Source organism: Diabrotica virgifera, chromosome 3 (genome assembly GCF_917563875.1).
Source record: "Diabrotica virgifera virgifera chromosome 3, PGI_DIABVI_V3a".
Taxonomy (NCBI): Eukaryota; Metazoa; Arthropoda; class Insecta; order Coleoptera; family Chrysomelidae; genus Diabrotica; species Diabrotica virgifera.
Window position 1 is genome coordinate 186,168,310 of NC_065445.1, and position 21,775 is coordinate 186,190,084.

General features: G+C 35.1%; 2 protein-coding genes across 4 annotated transcripts in view; one reads left to right on the top strand and one right to left on the bottom strand.

Annotated features, from left to right (window-relative positions):
- Nucleotides 1-1,757, top strand: part of LOC114328092 (proton-coupled amino acid transporter-like protein CG1139) — a 170,757-nt gene extending 169,000 nt beyond the window's left edge. For all 3 annotated transcript variants that reach the window (XM_028276848.2, XM_028276850.2, XM_028276849.2), the window contains exon 9: nt 1,332-1,757. In XM_028276848.2, the coding sequence (XP_028132649.1) occupies nt 1,332-1,740 (409 nt within the window). In that variant the 3' untranslated portion in view covers nt 1,741-1,757. The remainder of the gene's footprint in view (nt 1-1,331) is intronic.
- A 13,586-nt stretch (nt 1,758-15,343) lies between these two features.
- LOC114328091 (calnexin) overlaps nt 15,344-21,775 on the bottom strand; it is a 61,057-nt gene continuing 54,625 nt past the window's right edge. The window contains exon 10 of the mRNA XM_028276846.2: nt 15,344-16,759. Coding sequence (XP_028132647.1) covers nt 16,700-16,759 — 60 coding nt within the window. The 3' untranslated portion in view covers nt 15,344-16,699. The remainder of the gene's footprint in view (nt 16,760-21,775) is intronic.

Consider the following 21,775-nt stretch of genomic DNA (forward strand, 5'->3'; position numbering starts at 1 on the left):
AAAATTTATATAATATTTTATATTTACTTTTTAAGTAATATTGTAGAATGTACTAACTACATTCTCATATGTAATATGTAAATTTAGTAGAAAGTAGAACCTAGGATGAGATTCGGTGATGCTGAAAACATGCTTCTGAGCAATATAGCACTTCCTTGTAATATTCTTCCCATATACTAAAAAGTACATTCTTCCTATATACTAAAAGATGTGAGGTAGTACATTCTAAGTATATAAATAGAAGGTTTATAGCACCTTCTTAGAATATCCTAAAAAGTATATTCTTGGTATATACTGAGAAGAAGTGCGGTAGTACATTCTAAGTATATACATAGAACGTTTAAGTACTGTAATGTAGTATATACTCAGTATGTGCTCTGCACATTCGCAATGGTAATTACGCATATTCTTAGTATATACTTTTTCTGAAAAGTATGTTCTATGAATCTACTAAGAACATGAAATTGTTATGTGGGATATAGAAAGATCTAAAATATAGAAATACAGAAAGTCTGCCTATTAGTAGGTATCTTGAACAATCTCATAAACTCAAACATATGTCTTCTTTATGTGACATATAATACTATGATTTAGATGATATTCCAGGTAATTTTTATCTTACACGAAATATATAAAAAGATATACAGTGGAACCTCGATAACTCGGATTAATCGGGACCGCGGCCGATCCGGGTTATCGAAAATCCGGGTTAGCCGGAGAATATGGTAAAAATTAATAAAATACGGTATACTTACAGATAAACTCCGTTATAATTGAAATAACATGAAATATATATGCACAGTACACATCTAAATTACTAAAAACACGTAAACACAAAACTAAGCAAACGGAAGCGAACAATACAAGATTGTACTACACACAATACAGTCACAATCGGAACGATGTTATGTTATTTTAGAACAGTGAAGACTAAGACCATTGTTTAAAAAAGAATTTTTTAAATAGTCTTTTAGTCTTTTTTAAACAATGCTAAGACAGTTTGATTGAAATAAATAAAGGAATACTACTACAGATGCCTGTGGTTTCCGATAATTCAAGACAATAAACCTCGCTCTGCCATGCCTCCGTGTGCCATGAGTCAATTTATTATCGTACAGTTCAAATTACACAAATACACATTATCTCTCAAATATTATATTACATACATACATTTTTATTTTGAATTGTTGAAATATTTGTCTGATAAAAATTGGTCCGGGTTAGCCGGACTTCCGGGTTTTCGGGGGCCAACTTATCGGGGTTCCACTGTACTAAAATATAAATTTTAGATAGTAGTTGTTTAGTTATAGTTAATAGACTGATTGTTTCAGGCCAGCACAAATAGTTCAAGCTTGCATCACCCTGACAATGATACTCAGCTTCTGCCTCGTTTACTACGTACCAACTGAAATCACCTGGAAGAAAATTGAACCTCGCATTTCACAAAAAAGGCAGAACATATACAACGTAATAATGAGAATAGTATCCGTCACTCTCATCATCAGTATAGCGGCAGCTGCTGGAAGTAAAATGAACATCTTAATCGATCTAACGGGCGCCATATTCTTCTCCATTTTAGGGATTTTCGTGCCTGCTGTTGTAGATACCATGATTAATTGGAATGACTGGGGTACTCTTAACTGGATTATGTGGAAAAACGTGTTATTATTTGTCGCGTTTTTGGTTTCAATTATTTCTGGGACTTACAGCGCTATACACAATATGTTAGCTAATAAATAATAAAATGAGACTAAAAATGTGCGTTTTATTTCATATACTTTAAGTTTTTATGCTTCTTGTATTGCATACCTTGTAAAATGATTTCCCATCTTGAAGATTACCTTGTTAAGTTCCTTTTTTGAGCTGCTATTATAAAATTATATCTGATGTTCGTGTTAAAAAAAATCTTTTATTTTTATCAACTTTTTCAGCCATTCATCATTATCATGGCATCTACACTACTAGCGGAGTTATTGTCGCCCTCTTTGGGCTCTTCTAATCGTTTGTCGCTGGGACTCAGTTCGCATTAACATTTTGGTTTTACTATTGGTTGTGTGACCTGGCATCTTCTACAATTGTTCTCCGTTCGTTCCTGCTTTTGCTTATGGTCACCCATTCTCTATTTCTCATCTTCTTAAGGTCCTCGACTATCTGGTTCTCCCATCTGATTTTGCGTCTTCCTCGTGGACTGCCTGATACTGGTCTCCATTTGGTAATTTTCTTGATAACGACTTCTGAATTTCTCCTTTCTATGTCCCATAAATCGGACGATGTCTTCTCCTTTCAAATGTTCTTTTACTTCGTGGTTCATCATCAGTTTTATAAATTCATTATTACCTAAATTTAGTGAGAATGCTTTCCTCTGAATTATTTTTCTTTCTAGGATCCTGAATCTTTTTTTATATTTCTGTGTCAGACACATTACTTCAGCACCATAAGTATGTGATTACTAGTCTAATTGCTGCTCTGTAAATTTTCAGTTTAGTATTCTGGGTAAGCTTCTCATCTTTGAAGAAGTTGTTGTATTTCCAGTAGGTTCTGTTTCCTGCCTGGATTCTTTCATTGATTACTATGGTTCAGTCATTAGTTATATTAACTGAAACCCCAAGATACTTGAAGTGTTCTCTCTTTTCAAACTCATATTCACCAATATTTAAACGTGTTAGGTATTTTGTTTTGTTTTGATTTATTGCTAAACCCCTTTTGGATGCTTCCTTACATAACTTAGCAAATTCTTCCCTTAAACTGTTTAGGCTTCTGTTAATCAATGCTATATCGTCAGCATACGCCTCAAGTTGCGACGTCGATGTTAGAATAAAATTGTACCTTTTATTTCTGTAGCTCTTATTGTTCCTTCTATAGCAACGTTGATAGAGAGTTGCCTTGTCGTATTCCAGTTGGTATTTCTACCAGTGATTTCTACTAGTGATTCCACCATCTGTTTTTATTGTTGCAGTCGATCATTCCATGGTTATTTTCGTAAGCTGTATAAGTTTCATTGGAATATCTAGGTCTTTCATGTCTTCTCTTATACATTTCATTTCACAGAAAAGGCAGAACATATACAACGTAATAATGAGAATAGTAACCGTCACGCTCATCATCAGAATCGCCGCATATTCTTCTCCATTTTAGGCAGTTTCGTGCCTGCTGTTGTAGATACCATGATTAACTGGAATGACTGTGGAATTATGTGGAAAAATTTGTTATTATTTGTAGCGTTTTTGGTTTAACCCTTAAATGCCCGTGATATGAAAATAACCATAAATGCCCATGTGGGGTCTCCTAGGGACCCCACTAAAATTTTCAATTTAGTAACGTCATTTAGCACTGACTAAAAGGAAAACACGGTTAAAAATAATTTTAAGCATATTTGAATAATTTTTATTTATTTTTCATACAAAATTAACGGCTTTTCTAGAAACAAATTATTTTCAATTCGAACAAAATTAAAATTAAATAATAATATAAGCATATAACTTTTAGTTGCAATTTTTACATACAATAGTTTTTTCTTCTTTTCTGTGCACCTGGCATATAAATTTTTTGCAAAAAGAGCAAACGGTATTCACTTTTCTGTCACAGTTTCGCGGACACTGGTAACAACGAGCACGTTTCTTAGCTGAATGGACGGATTGAGTTGCAACTTCGGTAGTTGGGTTTACCATTGGTATGCCACAATCTTTTAGAGCAGATTGTACATAGGCTTTATGTTTTATATATTTCGCTCTTTTTTCCATGTTGTTTCGAGCAAGCTCAGCCCCTAATTGTAACAGGAAAATACGTCTTCGTGAAAAATTATTTTTCTTCCAATCAGGATTTTTTTCAATGTATAAAATATAGGCATTTAGTGCACATATGTCTATAATATTCATAAAGAGCCTGAATGGCCAACGAGCAGTTCTTCTTTTACAGGAATATTCCCTAATCAGTTGGTCGGCATTATCAACACCACCCTTGGTATTATTATAGTCTAAAATCATCAAGGGTTTGTTTTGAGAGTCTTGACAAATTATATCACTATCGTGTTGACTTGAAAGAAGATGTACCATCCTGTGTATTTTAGGTATGTACGAAACCATAGCTAATTTTTTAGTAAAAGCAAATATTGACGACTCCGCAGGTCTTTTTGTCAAACTTAGTTGTGGTGGTGTATCAGGTTTATTTTTGCGGACGGTCCCAAGTAAAGTAAGGTTTTTAGATAAAAGATATTGAGCAAGAGGAACACTGGTAAAAAAGTTGTCAGTTGTAATTCCTCTCCAACTGCCATGATATGGTTCCACCAGATCTTTCACAACACGAAATCCCTGATTTTTCTCTATTGTACCACCTGGTAGTTTTCCAAGGTACACCTGAAGTTTTGATAAATAAGATGTTTTAACATCCGCGGCAGCCCAAATTTTTATCCCATAGCGGCAAGGTTTTGATTTTATATATTGTCTAAAAGGACACTTTCCTCTAAAACTCACTAACTGTTCGTCAACGGTTATATGTTCGTATGGTTCAAAGGCTTTGTCACAGTTAGAGACGAACATGTCCCAAATTACTCGTATCGCCGCTAACTTATCCTGTTCCTTCCGCTCCACCCTGGTCACTTTGTCATCAAACCTCAAGAAACTCGATAATTCTTCAAATCGGTTCCTAGCTAATGCGGCTGTAAAAAATGACCGGCGTATTGAGGTGTCTGTAGACCATATCTCTCGTGTCGATTCTTTCCCACACCTTAAAGCACCAGCTTTGATAAGTGCTCCTAAAAAGCTATCCAGTTCATTGTTGGTAAGTACCGTCCACTCTTTTTTGTTATTCGGATGTTTTTCGTTCCACTCTTGATAACGCCTAACAGCTTCTTCATTAGTATGAAGGCATATGACATTCTTCATCTCTTCGGTCAAAAATAAATTGAAATAGTCTAAAAACGTGTTGGAATTTTTACTATAGTTTGTTAAGCCTGGATGTACATTTATAATATTTTTTTGTTGCCTCTTGGATCTCACGAAAGGTAGGCTATTCCACTGCATTCCAGATTTGGATGTATATGTTGGACCACTAACCTCACTAATATTATCGTCCACTTCGGTAGGTTCTGCATCTGATTCCTCGTCACTGTTGACTTCTAAATTGTCCTCAGTTTCCGAAACATTTTCCTCAAAAACATCTTGCTCTTCGCTATCTGATTCGTCGGTAATCTCATAGTCGAAATCGGAGTCTGATATCCCTTCTTCTATATTTCGGATAATTTTTTCATGTTCTTGGTCGCTTATTGTCATTTTCATTCTCTTACGGTCCATTTTTCAATGTAAACTGACGAAAAATGTTAAACATAATAAAAATATTCTGGTGCCTCTAAATGCCCAATCGGGGTCACAGCGAGACCCCACTTATCTAAATCTCTCTTACAGACCACTGCACCTCACGAATGTTCGTGGTATACTAACAGAAAACGTAGGAGACACGTCCACACAAATACCTGATTGCGCGGTTGCCAAATGTTTCAAATAAAGATATTATAGCCAAAAATGTATGTCTGGGGTCCCATAGTGACCCCGATTGGGCATTTAAGGGTTAAATTATTTCTGGGACTTACAGCGCTATACCTACACAATAATATGTTAGCTAATAAATAATAAAATGAGATTAAATTATTTGCGTTTTATTTCATACAGTTTTAAGTTCTTATGCTTCGTGTATTGCATACCTTGTGAAATGATTTCCCATCTCGAATATGACTTTGTGAAGTTCCTTTTTTTGAGTTGCTATTATCTGATGTTCGTGTTAAAATATTATTTTATTTTTATCAACTTTTTCAACCATTCATCATTATCATGGCATCTACACTACTAGCGGAGTGCTTGTCGCCATCTTTGAGCTCTTCCAATTCTTTTGTCGCGGGGAATCAGTCAGCATTAACATTTTGATCTTACAATTGGTTGTGTGACTTGACATCTTCTACAATTTTTCTCCATTCGTTCCTGTTTTGGCTTATGGTTATCCATTCTCTAACTCTCATCTTCTTAAGGTTCTCGACTATCTGGTTCACCCATCTGATTTTGGGTCTTCCTCGTGGACTGCCTGATACTGGTCTTCATTTGGTAAGTTTCTTGATAACGGCTTCGTCATTTCTCCTTTGTATTTCTCCCATCAATCTGAAGCTCTATGTCTTGATGAATCGGACGATGTCTTCTCCTTTCAAAAGTTTTCTTACTTCGTGGTTCATCAGTTTTCTAAATTCATTATTACCAAAATTTAGGGGGCCTCTTATCCCCCGAATTATTTTTCGCTCTAGGAGCCTGAATCTTTCTTCATCTTTCTGTGTCAGACACATTACTATAGCACCATAAGTATGTGAGTACTGGTCTAATTTCTGCTCTGTAAATTTTCAGTTTAGTATTCTGAGTAAGCTTCTTATCTTTAAGGAAGTTGTTGTATTTCCGGAGGGTTCTGTTTCCTGCCTAGATTCTTTCATTGATTACTATGCTTCTAGTTCCATTAACTGAAATCCCAAGATATTTAAAGTATCTATTCTATCTTTTCAAACTCATTTTCACCAATATTTAAACTTATTACATTAACTGGATTTTTTCTTGAGCATATTAGGTATTTTGTTTTGATTTATTGCTAAACCCTTTTTGGATGCTTCCTTACATAACTTCGCAAATTCTTCCCGTAAACTGTATAGGTTTCTGTTAATCTGAAACTAGTTCCTGAAACAGTTTCAGTTCCTATTTTTATATTTTTTTTATTCCGTCATCTGTTATTATTGCTGCAGTCGATCCTTCCATCGTCATTTTCGTAGGCTTTATAAGTTTCATTGGGATATCTAGGTCTTTCATGTTTTCTATTGTACATTTCATTTCACAGAAAAGGCAGAATATATTACGTAATAATGAGAATAGTAACCGTCCCTCTCATCATCAGTATCGCCGCAGCTGCTGGGAGCAAAATGAATATCTTAATCGATCTCACGCGAGCCATATTCTTCTCGATTTTAGGCATTTTCGTGCCTGCTGTTGTAGATACCATGATTAATTGGAATGACTGGGGTATTCTCAACTGGATTATGTGGAAAAATGTGTTATTATTTGTCGCGTTTTTGGTTTAAATTATTTCTGGGACTTACAGCGCTATACTCAATTAGCCCAATCAGGGAACACAAAATTTTACGAAAACCTCCAAAAAAATAAAGGAAGCATGAAAATTTGGGAATAGATAGTTGAAATTGTATATTATTATATAACAAAAAAGTTTACAATTCTACATCTCCTCCATTTTGCAAAAATTGGGAAATACGGGGTGAAAAATATTTTCTCGGGAGTGAAAAAATATACATTCAAAATAAGTCCGGAATTGGATAAAATGACTAATTCTAAGCAACTTTTGTTCTATAGAGTTTTTTCACTAAGTCAATACTTTTCGAGATATTTGCGAGTGAATGCTTTAAGTGAATTTAACAAAAAAAAAACATGCTTTTGGGCGTTTTTTCGCCGATAACTCAAAAAGTAAGTATTCTAGCGAAAAAAATAGTCTTAGTAAAAATATAGCTTATAAACAATTTTAAAAAATGGTGTAAGCTTGAGGTCTGCAGACCCAGTAGAAGCAGAGTTGTAGCTAATGAAAAGTAGGTTCTTCTTCGTCAAATTCCAAATCGAATATTTCAATGTAAAATAACCAAAAAAACAGAGCACTTTTGTGCATCCCCTCCATTTTACAAAAAGGTGAAAAATATACATTCAAAATAAGTCCGGAATTGGATAAAATGACTAATTCTAAACAACTTTTGTTCTATAGAGTTTTTTCCCTAAGTCAATACTTTTCTAGTTATTTGCGAGTGAATTTGTTCATTTTTAACAAAAAAAAAAACATGTTTTTGGGCGGTTTTTCGCAGATAACTTAAAAAGTAAGTATTCTAGCGAAAAAAATAGTCTTAGAAAAATATAGCTTATAAAAAATTTTAAAAAATGGTGTAAGCTTGAGGTCTGCAGACCCAGTAGAAGCAGAGTTGTAGCTAATGAAAAGTAGGTTTTTCTTCGTCAAATTCCAAATCGAATATTTCAATGTGAAATAACCAAAAAACAGAGCACTTTTCGGAGAAAATTCATTACAACTTTATTAAAGTGTTTAAAAAAGGTTTACTTTTGTTTTTTAAAAAAACTTCTAACATTAAAAATAAGTGAGTTACGCTCAAAATATCGTTGCTCCCTTTTATTTTTTGGTACAAAAATCACGAAATTCACCCCCTAATTGAAGCTTCCCAAATAAAATTAATCGTTACCGCTTCACAAGTTACTTTACTTTGATATTGTTTATATTATCTATAAGTTGCATTGGTTCAAAGTGCTCATTTTTGAAAAAAATTGGGTTTAAAATAAAACATTTTTTTTAATTTTGAAAAAAAAAATGGAATTGTTTATGGAATTAACTTAAAAATTATTAGTAATACCAAAAATCTTAGAGAGTAATAAAATGTACGTTTTGCTTTTCTGAATATTTTTGATTTTTTGTTTTCTTTTTTGACAAAAAGTGGTTATGCTATGGCTGTTCAAAATTTGCCTAAACTCGTGATTAGTTACTCGTTCAAGCCATTTTAACTACAGCTTTTTCAAAATTAAATACTTTGAACCGATGAAACTTACAGATCATATAAATAATACATAAGCAAAGTAACTTGTGATGTGATGCTAATTAGGGGTGATTTTCGTGATTTTTTTACCAAAAAATAAAAGGGAGCAACAATATTTTGAGCGTAACTCACTTACTTTTAATGTTACAAGTTCTTTTAAAAAACAAAAATAAACCTTTTTTTAAACACTAAAAAAGTTGAAATGAATTTTCCCCGAAAAGTGCTCCGTTTTTGGGTTATTTCACATTGAAATATTCGATTTGGAATTTGATGAAGAACCTACTTTTCATTAGCTACAACTCTGCTTCTACTGGATCTACACACCTTAAGCATACAACATTTTTTTCAGTTTTTTATAAGCTATATTTTTGATAAGAAATTTTTTTTCGCTCAAATACTTACTTTTTGAGTTATCTCCGAAAAACCGTCCAAAAACCTGTTTTTTTTTTCTGTTTAAAAAGAAAATATTCACTTGCAAATAACTCGAAAAGTATTGACTTAGGGAAAAAACTCTAACAAAAGTAGCTTAGAATTAGTCATTTTATCCAATTCCGGACTTATTTTGAGTGTATATTTTTCACCTTTTTGTAAAATGGGGATGTAGAATTGTAAACTTTTTCTTATATAATAATAGACAATTTCAACTACCTATTCCCAAATTGTCATCCTTCCTTTATTTTTTTTTGGGGTCAGATTGTTCTTTGATCGGGCTAAATATGTTAGCTAATAAATAATAAAATGAGACTAAAATATTTGCGTTTTATTTCATACAAATTTAATTTCTTATATTTCGTGTATTACATACCTTGTGAAATGATATCCCATCTCGAAGATGACTTTGAGGAGTTCCTTTTTGAGTTGCTATTATAATTATATCTGATGTTCGTGTTAAAAAATTATTTTATTTTTATCAGTTTTTTCAGCCATTCATCATTATCATGGCATCTACACTAGTAGCGGAGTGATTGCCTCCCTCTTAGGGCTCTTCTGATTGATTTGTCGCGGGGAATCCCGCATTAACATTTTCTTCCTACAATTGGTTGTGTGACTTGGCATCTTCTACAATTGTTCTCCATTCGTTCCTGTTTTTGCTTATGGTTACCCATTCTCTAGCTCCCATCTTCTTAAGGTTCTCGAATATCTGGTTCTCTTATCTAGTTTTGGGTCTTCCTAATACAGGTCTCCATTTGGTAGTTTTCTGATAACGTCTTCTGGATTTCATCTTTCTTTGTCCCATAAATCGGACGATGTCTTCTCCTTTAAAATGTTCTCTTACTTCGTGGTTCATTAGTTTTCTAAATTCATTATTACCTAAATTTAATGACAATACCATCCACCTCTAGGATCCTGAATCTTTTTTATCTTTCTGTGTCAGACACATTACTTCAGCACCACAAGTATGTGATTACTGGTCTAATTGCTGCTCTGTAAATTTTCAGTTTAGTATTCTGGGTAAGCTTCTCATCTTTGAAGACGTTGTTGTATTTCCACATTTCCAGTAGGTTCGGTTTCCTACCTGGATTCTTTCGTAGATTACTATGCTTCTATCATTAGTTCCATTAACCAAAACCCTAAGGTATTTGAAGTGTTCCATCTTTTCAAACTCATATTCACCAATATTTAAACTTGAAGTAAAAAGTGAATTTAAACCAAAATATCGGAGAGGACCACAAAAAATCAAGTGGTGGATGCTAAAAGATGAGAAAGAAGGTCTATTCAGGGAAGGAATAGTAGACAAAATATGTTGGAATTTGCAAGGAAGCCCTAATACAATTTGGAGAAAGATGGCCAGTAGTAGTAGAGACTGCTATTGAAATACTTGGGAAAACGTCAGGAAAAAAGTTTGAGAATAAAGAGACTTGGTGGTGGTCAAACGAAGTACAAGGAAAAATAAAAGAGAAGGGAAAGTTATATAAAAAGTGGCAAGAAACCAGATCCGACACATATCTTTAAAACTATATGGTCGCGAAAAAGGAAGCGAAAGTAGCAGTAGCAAAAGCCAAAGCAGAAGCGTATTCAAACCTATACGATCAACTTGATACCACGGAAGGCGAAACGAAGATATATAAAATAGCCAAACAGAGAGCAAAGAAAGCAAAAGATTTTAATCAGATTAGATGTATCCGAGATGAAAATAATAAATTACTAGTTCACGAAAATGATGTCAAAAAGAGATGGAGAAAGTACTTTGACAGCTTATTAAATGAAGAATTTGACAGACAGCCTGTGGAGTCAACGGAGACAGCAGCAGCAATGGTCACCAAAATAACAAACGAGGAAGTGGCTCAAGCGCTCCAAAAAATAAAGAAACGAAAAGCGGTACGACCAGATGATATTCCTGGGGAAGTATAGAGAGCATTGGGAGAGACAGGAACAAGGTGGCTAGCAGGTTTATTTAATAGAATTATGGAAGTTGGAGAATGGTCTTCACTGATCTTGAGAAAGCATATGATAGAGTTCTTCGAGATATTCTGGGGTGGGCACTCAATAAGAAAGGAGTCCCTGGTGAATATGTAAAGATTGTGAGGGATATGTATGAGGGAGTAACGACTAGTGTTAGAGACAGATGTGGGAGAGACTGATAAATTTCATGTGAAAGTAGGATTGCACCAAGGCTCGGTGCTTAGTCCTTATTTATTCTCATTAGTTTTGGACCAGATAACAGCGAAACTACAGGGTAAAATTCCATGGTGCTTAATGTATGCTGATGACGTCGTGTTAGTAGGAAATAGTGAAAGAGTCTTGAACAAAAACTGAAACAGTGGAGACAAGCTCTCGAGGAAAAATGGTTTAAAACTTAGTAGGACAAAGACAGAGTATTTAGAATGCTCATTTAAAGATGGAATTACTACAAATAAAATGGTATCTTTGGATGGTGAACTGATTATAAAAAGCAATAGTTTTAAGTACCTGGGATCGGTAATACAGAGTAATGGAGAAATAGATGGAGATGCATGCAGTAGAATTAGGGCTGGATGGATGAAGTGGAAGGAAGCGAGTAGTGTGCTGTGTGACAGGAAAATTCCAATGAAGTTGAAGAAAAAATTCTATAAAACAGCCATAAGACCAATGAGAACAGCCAATGAGAGGCATGGCTAGAGAACTCACTACACATGCCGATATAGCAAACGAACTCTGTAAACACTACACAAAAGTGAGTAATATTAAGATAAATAAGAGGGAGAGCGCAAGACTGTTGCGCTATCCCCCTCCCCGGCGGATGAGCAAAAGTATAAAGGACATCTGTACAGAAGATTTCTCGATATCAGAGCTGGAAGCGGCTCTCTCTGACACAAAAACGAAAAAGGCAGCAGGGATTGATGAGTTGTACCCGGAAATGCTTAAATATCTGGGAGCCGCAGCCAAAAACACCATTCTGAACTTGATTAACCTAACATGGAATTCAAGAGTCCCAAGTCAATGGAGGAAGAGCGAGGTCATACCCACCCTAAAGAAACAAAAAGACCCGAGCCTGACTGATAGCTACCGGCCAATATCCCTCACAAGCTCCTTATGCAAAGTAGCCGAAAAAATGGTTCTGGACAGACTGAACCGAGCCATAACCCATCTTGAACTGATTGACGACGCACAAGCTGGCTTCAGGAAACACAGGAACACCATATACCATGTAATCGAGTTTGCTCAAAAAGTCAAGGATGCTTTCCACCGTAAGATGTCAACAGTTGCAGTGCTAGTAGACCTCAAAGCTGCATACGACACAGTATGGAGAGGTTTGCTGTTACACAAGATAGCGAAGTCTGGAATTGACGGTAAACTGTTCAATTGGATAAAATCTTTTCTCGGGGAAAGGTATCAGAGTCAAATTTCACAACCATTGTTCCAAATTCAGACTACAAAGACAAGGGCTGCCACAAGGAGCTGTCATCAGCTGTCAATTGTTCAACCTAATGATAAACGATGTGCTCGCAATGATTAGAAAGACACCTGGTGTTGAAGCCCTCCTGTATGCCGATGACCTCCTAATATGGGCATCAAGTAGCAGTCTGAAAGCGCTCGAGGAAGTAATGAACCAGGCTCTCAAAAATCTAGAAAAATGGGCGGATAAAAACTGCCTAACTGTCAGTACAACCAAAACCGTATATCAAGTACTTACCCTTTCAACAAAGCAGACTGCTGTCAAGCTGACATACAAAGGAGTCGACCTGGAAAGAGAGGATGTAACAAAATACCTGGGGGTGTACAAAGATAAGAAAATGACGTGGAAACCTCAAATCGACGACATTGCAGAGAAAGCCACAAAGAGATGTCGACTGCTCAAACGTCTCACAGCCACAAAATGGGGCGCCACGCAAGATGTCTTGGTAGCAACATACAAAACCTATGTCCGGCCGATACTAGAATATGGGAGTGAAGCTACAATAACTGCGAGTACAAACACCACCTCCAAGCTTGAAGTCGCCCAGAACACTGACTGCCCTTCGCGTCATCACCGGTGCTCCAAAATCAACACCGATTACATCAATGGAAGCCCAGACCGGTATTGAACCAATACAATGCCGCAGAGAGCAACACGCGTTAACCTTCTGGGAAAGGCAAAGACGAATACTTCCACAAAAATGGGACGAATATAGACAAGCAGCCTCACGTCTTAAAACACAAACCACTCCGCTTACAGTAGCAAATCAGATCATGGAAAATACCACATTGACCTGTCGAAAGCCGCCCCCTTCCCAGCGCAAACTACACTCGCCCGCTGTCTACCAAACACAGAATTGCGTCTTGAAAACCATAACGACCCGAAGCACTTATCGTCAGACATTGTCCTAAGGAAAGCCGCCCTAGAGACGATACACACCAATTACCCAGTGCATGAGTGGCTCCACATCTACTGCGATGGCTCCTCGATGCCGGACTCGGGAAGAACAGAAACAGGATATGTCTCAACGTTCTCCAAAGGCTCCATAGCTGTGGGTGCCCCTCTCACCAAACTATGATGGCGAAATTGCTGCTATACACGAAGCCGCTAAAAGTTTCGAGAATCTCCAACACCCCCAAAAAGTTGCCTTCTTCATCGACTGCCAAGCCGCAATCCTCGCCCTGTCGACAAATCGATATACCGACTGTGCCCAAACAATATCTTGCCGCGTCCAACTATCGAACTTGCTGGAAAAAGGGTGGCTGATTACTTTACAATGGATCCCTAGTCATGTCGGTGTTGAAGGGAATGAAGCGGCGGATGAACTTGCAAAAGAAGGCACTACTCTTCCACAGCCCCCTAGCTTCCAATCGTACACATCAGCAAAGTCCACCATTAAAAGAGGAATCAAAGCGAAGATAAAAGGCCAGCAAATACAAGCCGGTGCTGGAAAATCTTGGGCCCACCTAATAGAGTCACCAATCCGTCACAACTTGCCGAGACCCATCAGTGTAGCCGCGTTCAGAAGAACTACGGGGCATGACTACCTGGCCTCCCATCTACATCGCATCGGCGTCCGTGAAAATGACAACTGTCCATTATGTAATCAGTCCCAGATGGATGCCGCTCACCTCCCAGAGTGCCCAGCCCCGATAACAGACCCACCCGAGGAGGATGAAGATCGCCTACGAGAAACGGCTCGTCTTTACTAGTCAGTGCGCCGCCAAATGGCTAACATACCAAGGGTGGGCGGTGGCTAGTAAGTAAGTAAGTAAGTAAGTAAGTAAGTAAGTAAGCCATAAGACCGGCTATGATGTACGAAACTGAATGTTGGGCAGTGAAAAAGAAAGAAGAACAACGAATGCATGTGGCGGAAATGAGAATGCTTAGATGGATGAGTGGAGTGACAAAAAAGGATAAAATTAAAAATGAGTATATTAGGAGAAGTCTAGATGTGGCTCCAATTGATGCCAAAATGAGAGAGCATAGGTTGAGAGGGTTTGGTCATGTACAACGTCGAGACGTTAATCACCCAATACGAAGAATTGCTGAAGTGCAGATTCCTGGAAGGAGTAGGAGAGGAAGACCAAAGAAGACGTGGGGGGAGACGATTAGGCAGGACATGTTGGTAAAGGGGATTAATATTGATATGACCCAAGATAGAATTGTGTGGAGAAATGCAATTAGGGAAGCCGACCCCGCATAGGGATAAGGCAAAGAGAATGATTCACCAATATTTAAACTTGTTATATTAATTGGATTTTTTCTTGAGCATATTAGGTATTTTGTTTTGTTATGAATTATTGCTAAACCCCTTTTGGATGCTTTCTTATATAACTTGGCAAATTCTTCCTTTAAACTATTTAGGTAGAATGCTATGTCGTTGATATTAGAATTGTACCTTTTGCGACATTAAATAGTGATTTAATGTCGCTATAGAAAATTATAGTGATTATTTCATTCATAGGAGATTCTGACCAATAGAAAGCTGCAGAAATCTAAATTAAATTGATAATTTTTGATAACTGCCCGTCGTCAAGTATATTACATCAGATGCCCTTCGTCGTTACGAAAAAATACATTCAGTGACATTAATGACAATTAATGTTTTAAAAATTATAAAAGTGATGACTTTTAACCGTAAAATATTTATAACAAGTGTGTGTTTAATTGTTGTACTTACATAAATAAATTACAATAAAATTTTGGTTTTGAACAATTTTATTCATGAAATAATCGCAACAAATTGCACTCGATCTCTAAAATTAATATAGAATTTTAGAGCTCTTGTGCAATTACTACTGAAAATTTAGGTTGGTTTTAGTATCAAAGACAAATAAAATAAGAAATTTTATATTGGTATCATTTTTATTGGTCGAAGTATCCACAGAAATCGGTTTTCTTTTAACAATACAAAATAAAATTCAAATACTAATAAAACATACTAAAAGAGATAGTACACCGAGGAAACCGTTTCTTATAAGAAATAGTACGTACTAAATGAGATATTAATGGCATAAAAAACAGGAAATGGCAATATTTTCTATAAATCGGAAAATTCGACAACCACAAAAAACGTATACCAATTATCGATAAAAATGTTCCACTTATTCATTTCATCCACGTTAATTAAGTTATGCAAATACGATTAGAAGTTATTTCTTAGAAGTTATGATTCGATACAAATGTGCAAAATACCAATTGTTCAAATAATTTGCTCACAAGCAAATGTTATAGTAATGTCTTTTTTCTTTTTTGCATCTGAAAATTGTATCAGCAAATTATGTCACAACCTGTTTACAATAAACAAGGTATACCGTGTTTAAATTACAACTAATAAATACATATTGGTCCATACAGAAATATGATTAAATTAAACATATTACAATAAAACCTCCGTTAACCGAAACCTTTTTAATCGAAAAATCGTTTTTAAACGAAACGGCTGAAAGTTTCAATAATTTTGTCAATAAAAAGTAAATTTTTATCGCAAAACGTTATCGAAACAATTTAATGTTAATTTTTCAACATCGTCAACATTGCTTTCAAACAACTAAAGAACGCAATCACGTCATAGTCCTTTTTAATACTAACTTTGACCAAATGTAATTTGGTACAAGAAGAATACAAAAAACAATGTTATTTTTATCCGAAATTCGACCCCCCCCCCCCCCACAATTATTTCGGTTAGCGTAGGCACGCGTAGGTTTTACTGTAGTATCAAACTTAATTGTCGAATAATCCCATTTATAAAGAAATCTTCCATATTTGGTTAAATATCCGTAAAAAATCTAATTTTTATTCTTAAAATTTAATCAAACTGATCTCAAACTAATCAATGTTCATTGATTGGCAAACATTTGACTTTTTTAAAGCCCATGCTCATTTAAAGTGTTCAAATAATTAAGATTACAAACATTTTTATTTCTACTATGTAAAAAAGTGAATTTATAATTTGTCTATTGGCTAGAAGTAATAATAAATAAAACGCAATTCCTCCATCTTTTTATGTGTAGTATATACAAGTCTTGGAACGAAAAGAACATATACAAGGTGATACCTAGTGACGATACAGTTTTAAATAAAACGTAATGAGAATTCAGCTACAATCGTACACATCAATAATTTAGAAAAAGTTCTATTTTTTCTTTTTTGGTGTTGACGAAAATATACACGAACATAATGCGATTCAATCCAATCGCTTTTTATTCTTTTCTGACTTTCCTCTTTCTCGTACCGTCTCCTGAAGGCTGGCTCTTTTCTCCCTAAAAGATAATATTGATATGAAATATAATACACTATCTGTTAACATAACATGTTGGTATTAGAAAGTTAGAGCGTTCACTTCCCTTGTCCGATATGAATGCACTTTACTTTTTGTTTACGGCAATTTTGTATTTTTATAATTTTTAATGAGGCAAGAAATCAAAGAAGATATCCTGGAAAGCAAAACAGAAATTAAAGATGAAATCAAGGATATTAAAAACGAACTGGAAGATATTAAGCAGAAACTCAAGCAAAACAAAGCAGAAACAGAAAATTTAAAAAGAGAAGTAGAAAAGAAAGAACAAAAATGGGAAAAAGAAAACGAAGAACTCAAAAAAGCGTTAATACTCATGGAGACTAGATTAGAGAAGATCGATAAAGAAAAAATACGCAATAAAGTAATAATAACAGGAATTGAGGTAGATCTTGAAGATGAAGTTAGACTAAGAGAAGACATACAAAAAATGATGGGAAAGAGCTGCAACTGAAAATAGAACTTAAAAGTGTGTTTAAGATAGGATACAGGAAATGTATAATAGAAACGAAGAGCTTTGAAGACAAACAGAAAATACTGCAAGAAAAAGGTAAACTCGAATACACAAGAGACTGTAGAGAAATATACATAGATGCAGCGCTGACGTTCAAGGAAGCAAAGATACAAAAAGAAATCAGAGACATAGCAAACCAAGAGAGAAGCAAAGGAGCAAAAGTAAAAGTCAGATATCAGAAATTAGAAATAAATGACAAGGTGCTAAAATGGAATGCAAGAGAAAATAAACTCATATAAATTGAAAATGTTCCAAAAACTAGACAAAATAGAATGGATGGATGAAATGTAAACAGACAATGCAAACGAAGAGGAAAATGAGTCACGGTATATTCAAAATAATAAGAAAAATACAAAAAAAAAGAAAGAGAATTAAGAAAATGACAAAAAAAATTGGAACATGGAACGTCAGGACACTGCTAGAAGAAGGAAAAATGGAAGAACTAGCGACACAGTTAAAACAATACAAGATAGATATTGCAGGAATTCAGGAAACCAGGTGGGGGGACATGGAAAAATCGAAAACGACAATTATACAGTATGGTATGCTGGAGAAGAAGAACAGGGATATGGAGGAACGGCTTTTATTGTGTTAGGGGAAATGAGACATAAAGTTATGGAATTTAAACCCATAAGTGAAAGAATATCATACATAAGGGTAAACAGCAAACAGAACAAGTTGTCCATAATAAATGTCTATGCACCCACAGAAAACAGTGATGACTTGATAAAACAACAGTTCTATGAAACATTAGAAGAAAATGCCGAAAAAATTCCAGGAGAAGATATACTAATTATTATAGGCGATTTCAACGCCCACATAGGCAAAGAAAAATGCTTTAGGGAAGTTGCAGGGGAAAACTCATTACACAGCACAACAAACAATAATGGAGAAAGAATATGTAATTTAGCAGCGGCATTAAACATGGACATAAGTAGCACGTGATGCAAACACAAAAACATACACAAAATAACATGGATGAGACCAGGAAGTCTGGAGGGGAATCAAATAGACCATGTACTTATTAAAAGTCACACAAACAGTCGATAAATGACGTTAGATCTCACAGAGGGGCCAACATCGATTCGGACCATATGCTAGTGATTGCAAAATGTAAAATAAAAACAACAAATAATGAAAGACGAAAAGCACAAGGAAGATGGGACGTAGATAAATTGAAAGAGAAAGGAGTAAAAAGAAGATTTGTAAAAGAGGTAAATGCAGAGATGCAGTTCAAGGAGGAACAAGAAATGGAGGAACAGTGGAAAAAAATCAAACAAGGAATAAACAAAGCAGTAGAGAAAGTGGTTGGAAAAATGCAAAAATCAAGAAGAAACAATTGGTTTGACGAAGAGTGCAAATTAGCAGTGGACGAAAAGAATAAAACAAGATTGAAATGGCTAAGCACAGGCAAAGAAGAGGAACGATAAAAGTACCAAGATCAAAGGAAAAAGACAAAGAAATTGTTTAAATTAAAGAAAAATAAAAAAGTTGACGAAATTATGGACGAGATCGAAACAGAAAATAAAAGACACAATTCAAAACCACTTTACCAATACTTAAAGCTAGGTAGTCGAAAACGGACAGCTAATGCAGCCATAGAAGCAGAAACATGGCAGAAGCATTTCGAAGAAATGTATCAAGAAACGGATATAGAGATAGAAAGAGAAACAATAATAAACCCGGAACAAGATGAAGAAGAAAAATTGACATATACAGAAGTAAAAGATAAAATATGCAAATTGAAAAACGGGAAAACAGCGGGAGCCGACGGAATATGTGCAGAACTTATAAAATACGGAGGTGAGGCACTATACAGAAAGATTTATGAACTAATACAGAATATATGGAGTAAGGAAACAATGCCCGAAGAATGGAAGAAAGGAATTATTGTGACAATCCCAAAACACGGAGACCACAGGATATGTAAAAACTACCGAGCAATTAATTTACTCAATGTAACATATAAAGTAATGACTGGTGTAATTAGAGACAGACTAACAATATACACAGAACAAACCATAGGAGACTACCAGTACGGTTTCAGAAAAGGAAGATCTAAGATAGATGCTATCCATACACTAAAACAAAGCAATAGAGAAAACATACGAGTACAACGGAGAAGCACATATACTTTTCCTAGACTTGTAAACAGGCCTTTGACAAACTAAGTAGAAGAAGAATGATCCAAGACTTACAAGAGAGCAAAATACCAAATAAAATTATACGAATGATAGAAATGACGATGCGAGATTCCCAAGCAACAATAGACACCGGAAGAGGGAGAACAGAAATAATAAAAATAAAAAATGGAGTAAGACAAGGAGATGCGCTCTCAACGGTACTATTTATTCTATCATTAGACAAGATAATAAAAAAAGAATGTGTGTGTACTATGTACGCACGTAAGAAGATATTCTTCTATTATCTAATAGGTAATTTAAACGAAGTAAATATACTTAAAAGGTTATTTGTATTTTATTTAAAAATCAAACTAACTTTCTTATCTACCAATTTCAAAAAAAAAATTATTAAAACAACCAAAAATAAAAAAAAATATGAATCCGCCCGGGAATTGAACCCGCAACCTTCCAATCTCAATGCTGACGCATTTCTAACTACTCCATCGAGGCACTAGAAATAGACATGCAAGTTTCGGATATAATTACACAACACGGCGACATATAGTGTAAAAATGTTAGGCTTACATAATATTTTATTAATCCAAAAACACAAGAATTATAATAAATAATACATTTCCTAAAACCACTAATATATTTTTTTTAATGACTTATTTGCACGGTTACAGATACATACATACATCTTGAAAGATTAGCAATGAACTACGACATACTGTCAGTGTGCGCAGGCGCGCGGTAAATGTACAATTTTACCCTCAATCGATTCGCCGCTAAAGAAGAATATCTTCAAAAAAGTTGACAAACGCAGGAACTATAAATAAAAATGCAGTACAAACAATTGGATATGCGGACGATATAACCATAGTAGCAACAGATAAAAGGACAATAAAGAAAACCTTCCAAGAAATAGAAAACAAATCCAAACTAAGAGGACTGGAAATAAATGAAAATAAAACAAAATACATGAATGTAAGCAAGAAAAAGAAGACACAACTGACAGAAATGAGAATAGACGCACACAGCTTCGAAGAGGTTGAAACGTTCAAATATTTGGGAGTATTAGTCAACTGAAGAAATGAAAGTGTACATATAAAAAGAAGAATTCAAGCGGGAAACAAAGCATTCTACAGAAATAAAAAAAAATTTCAAAGATAAGAAGATAAGCCGAAACAAAAAATGAAAATCTACAAAACGACCATAAGACCAATAGTGCTATATGCTTTGGAGGCATTCACATTAACAGCAAGAGAAGAAGAGCAGCTGAAAGTTTTTGAGAGAAAAATTATGAGAAAAATTCTGGGACCAAAGAGGGAAAACGAAGAGGATGCAAGACAATGGATGAACCACGAAACACAAGAATGGATGGGTCAAGAGAACATAGTTAGAGCAATAAAAGCACAGAGAATTAGATGGTATGGACACATAATGAGAAGAGAGAAGAACAATCCATTAGGAGTTATAACCGAATGGATACCACCAGGTACAAGAACCAGAGGCAGACCTAAACTCAGATGGAGACAACAAGTGGAAGAAGACTTAAGAAGTATGGAAATTAGAAATATAGGAAGGAAAATCAAAGGGAGAGAAGAATGGAGAAAAGTAGTGGAAACAGCGAAGTCACACCAGCAACTGTAAAACCTAAGTCAGAATGGGATGATCCCCCACAAAAAGGATCTTCAAGTGAAAACAGCTTCAGCTTCCTCGGGAGCGTATAGCTTGTATAGTATGACTTTTAATATTTTAAAACTGAAAATTCAGTCTTAATTTTTTTTAAACTGGCTTAGAGGGTTGCCTATAATACCTAAGCTTCTCTAAGCCCATTGCTATCAGATATTTTTATGTACCATCTAGAAACAACGATTTAAAAACACCCCGTATTCAAACAGTTCTTAGATTGGTGGATATACGTGGATGATATTATTGGGACCGTGCAAGTTCGGAAAAGCGACACCTGGTTTCATAGGTCGGCAACATTTTTCGCACTTTTAATTATGTTAGCCAATTATATTAGTCCTGGTTGCTGGATAATTGTCCAATAATTGGATAATAAAGAGCGAGATTATGTTATTAAAATGTAAACAATAGGGAACTGGCACATTTTTTTTATTGCATAATAATGTTCAGTTTTGCTTAAAAATGAGATTTCGACAATTTCTCGCTTCAAAAACTCGTAATAACTTAGAAATATATATTTAAAGTCTTCTGCGGTATAAAATAGTTCAAACGACCCGTGACGTCACATAGTTTTACATTATTTATTATTATGGTTATATTTCGCTGTGTCTAGGTACACGCTAACGTGTATGCAAATAAAAAAGTTATTATT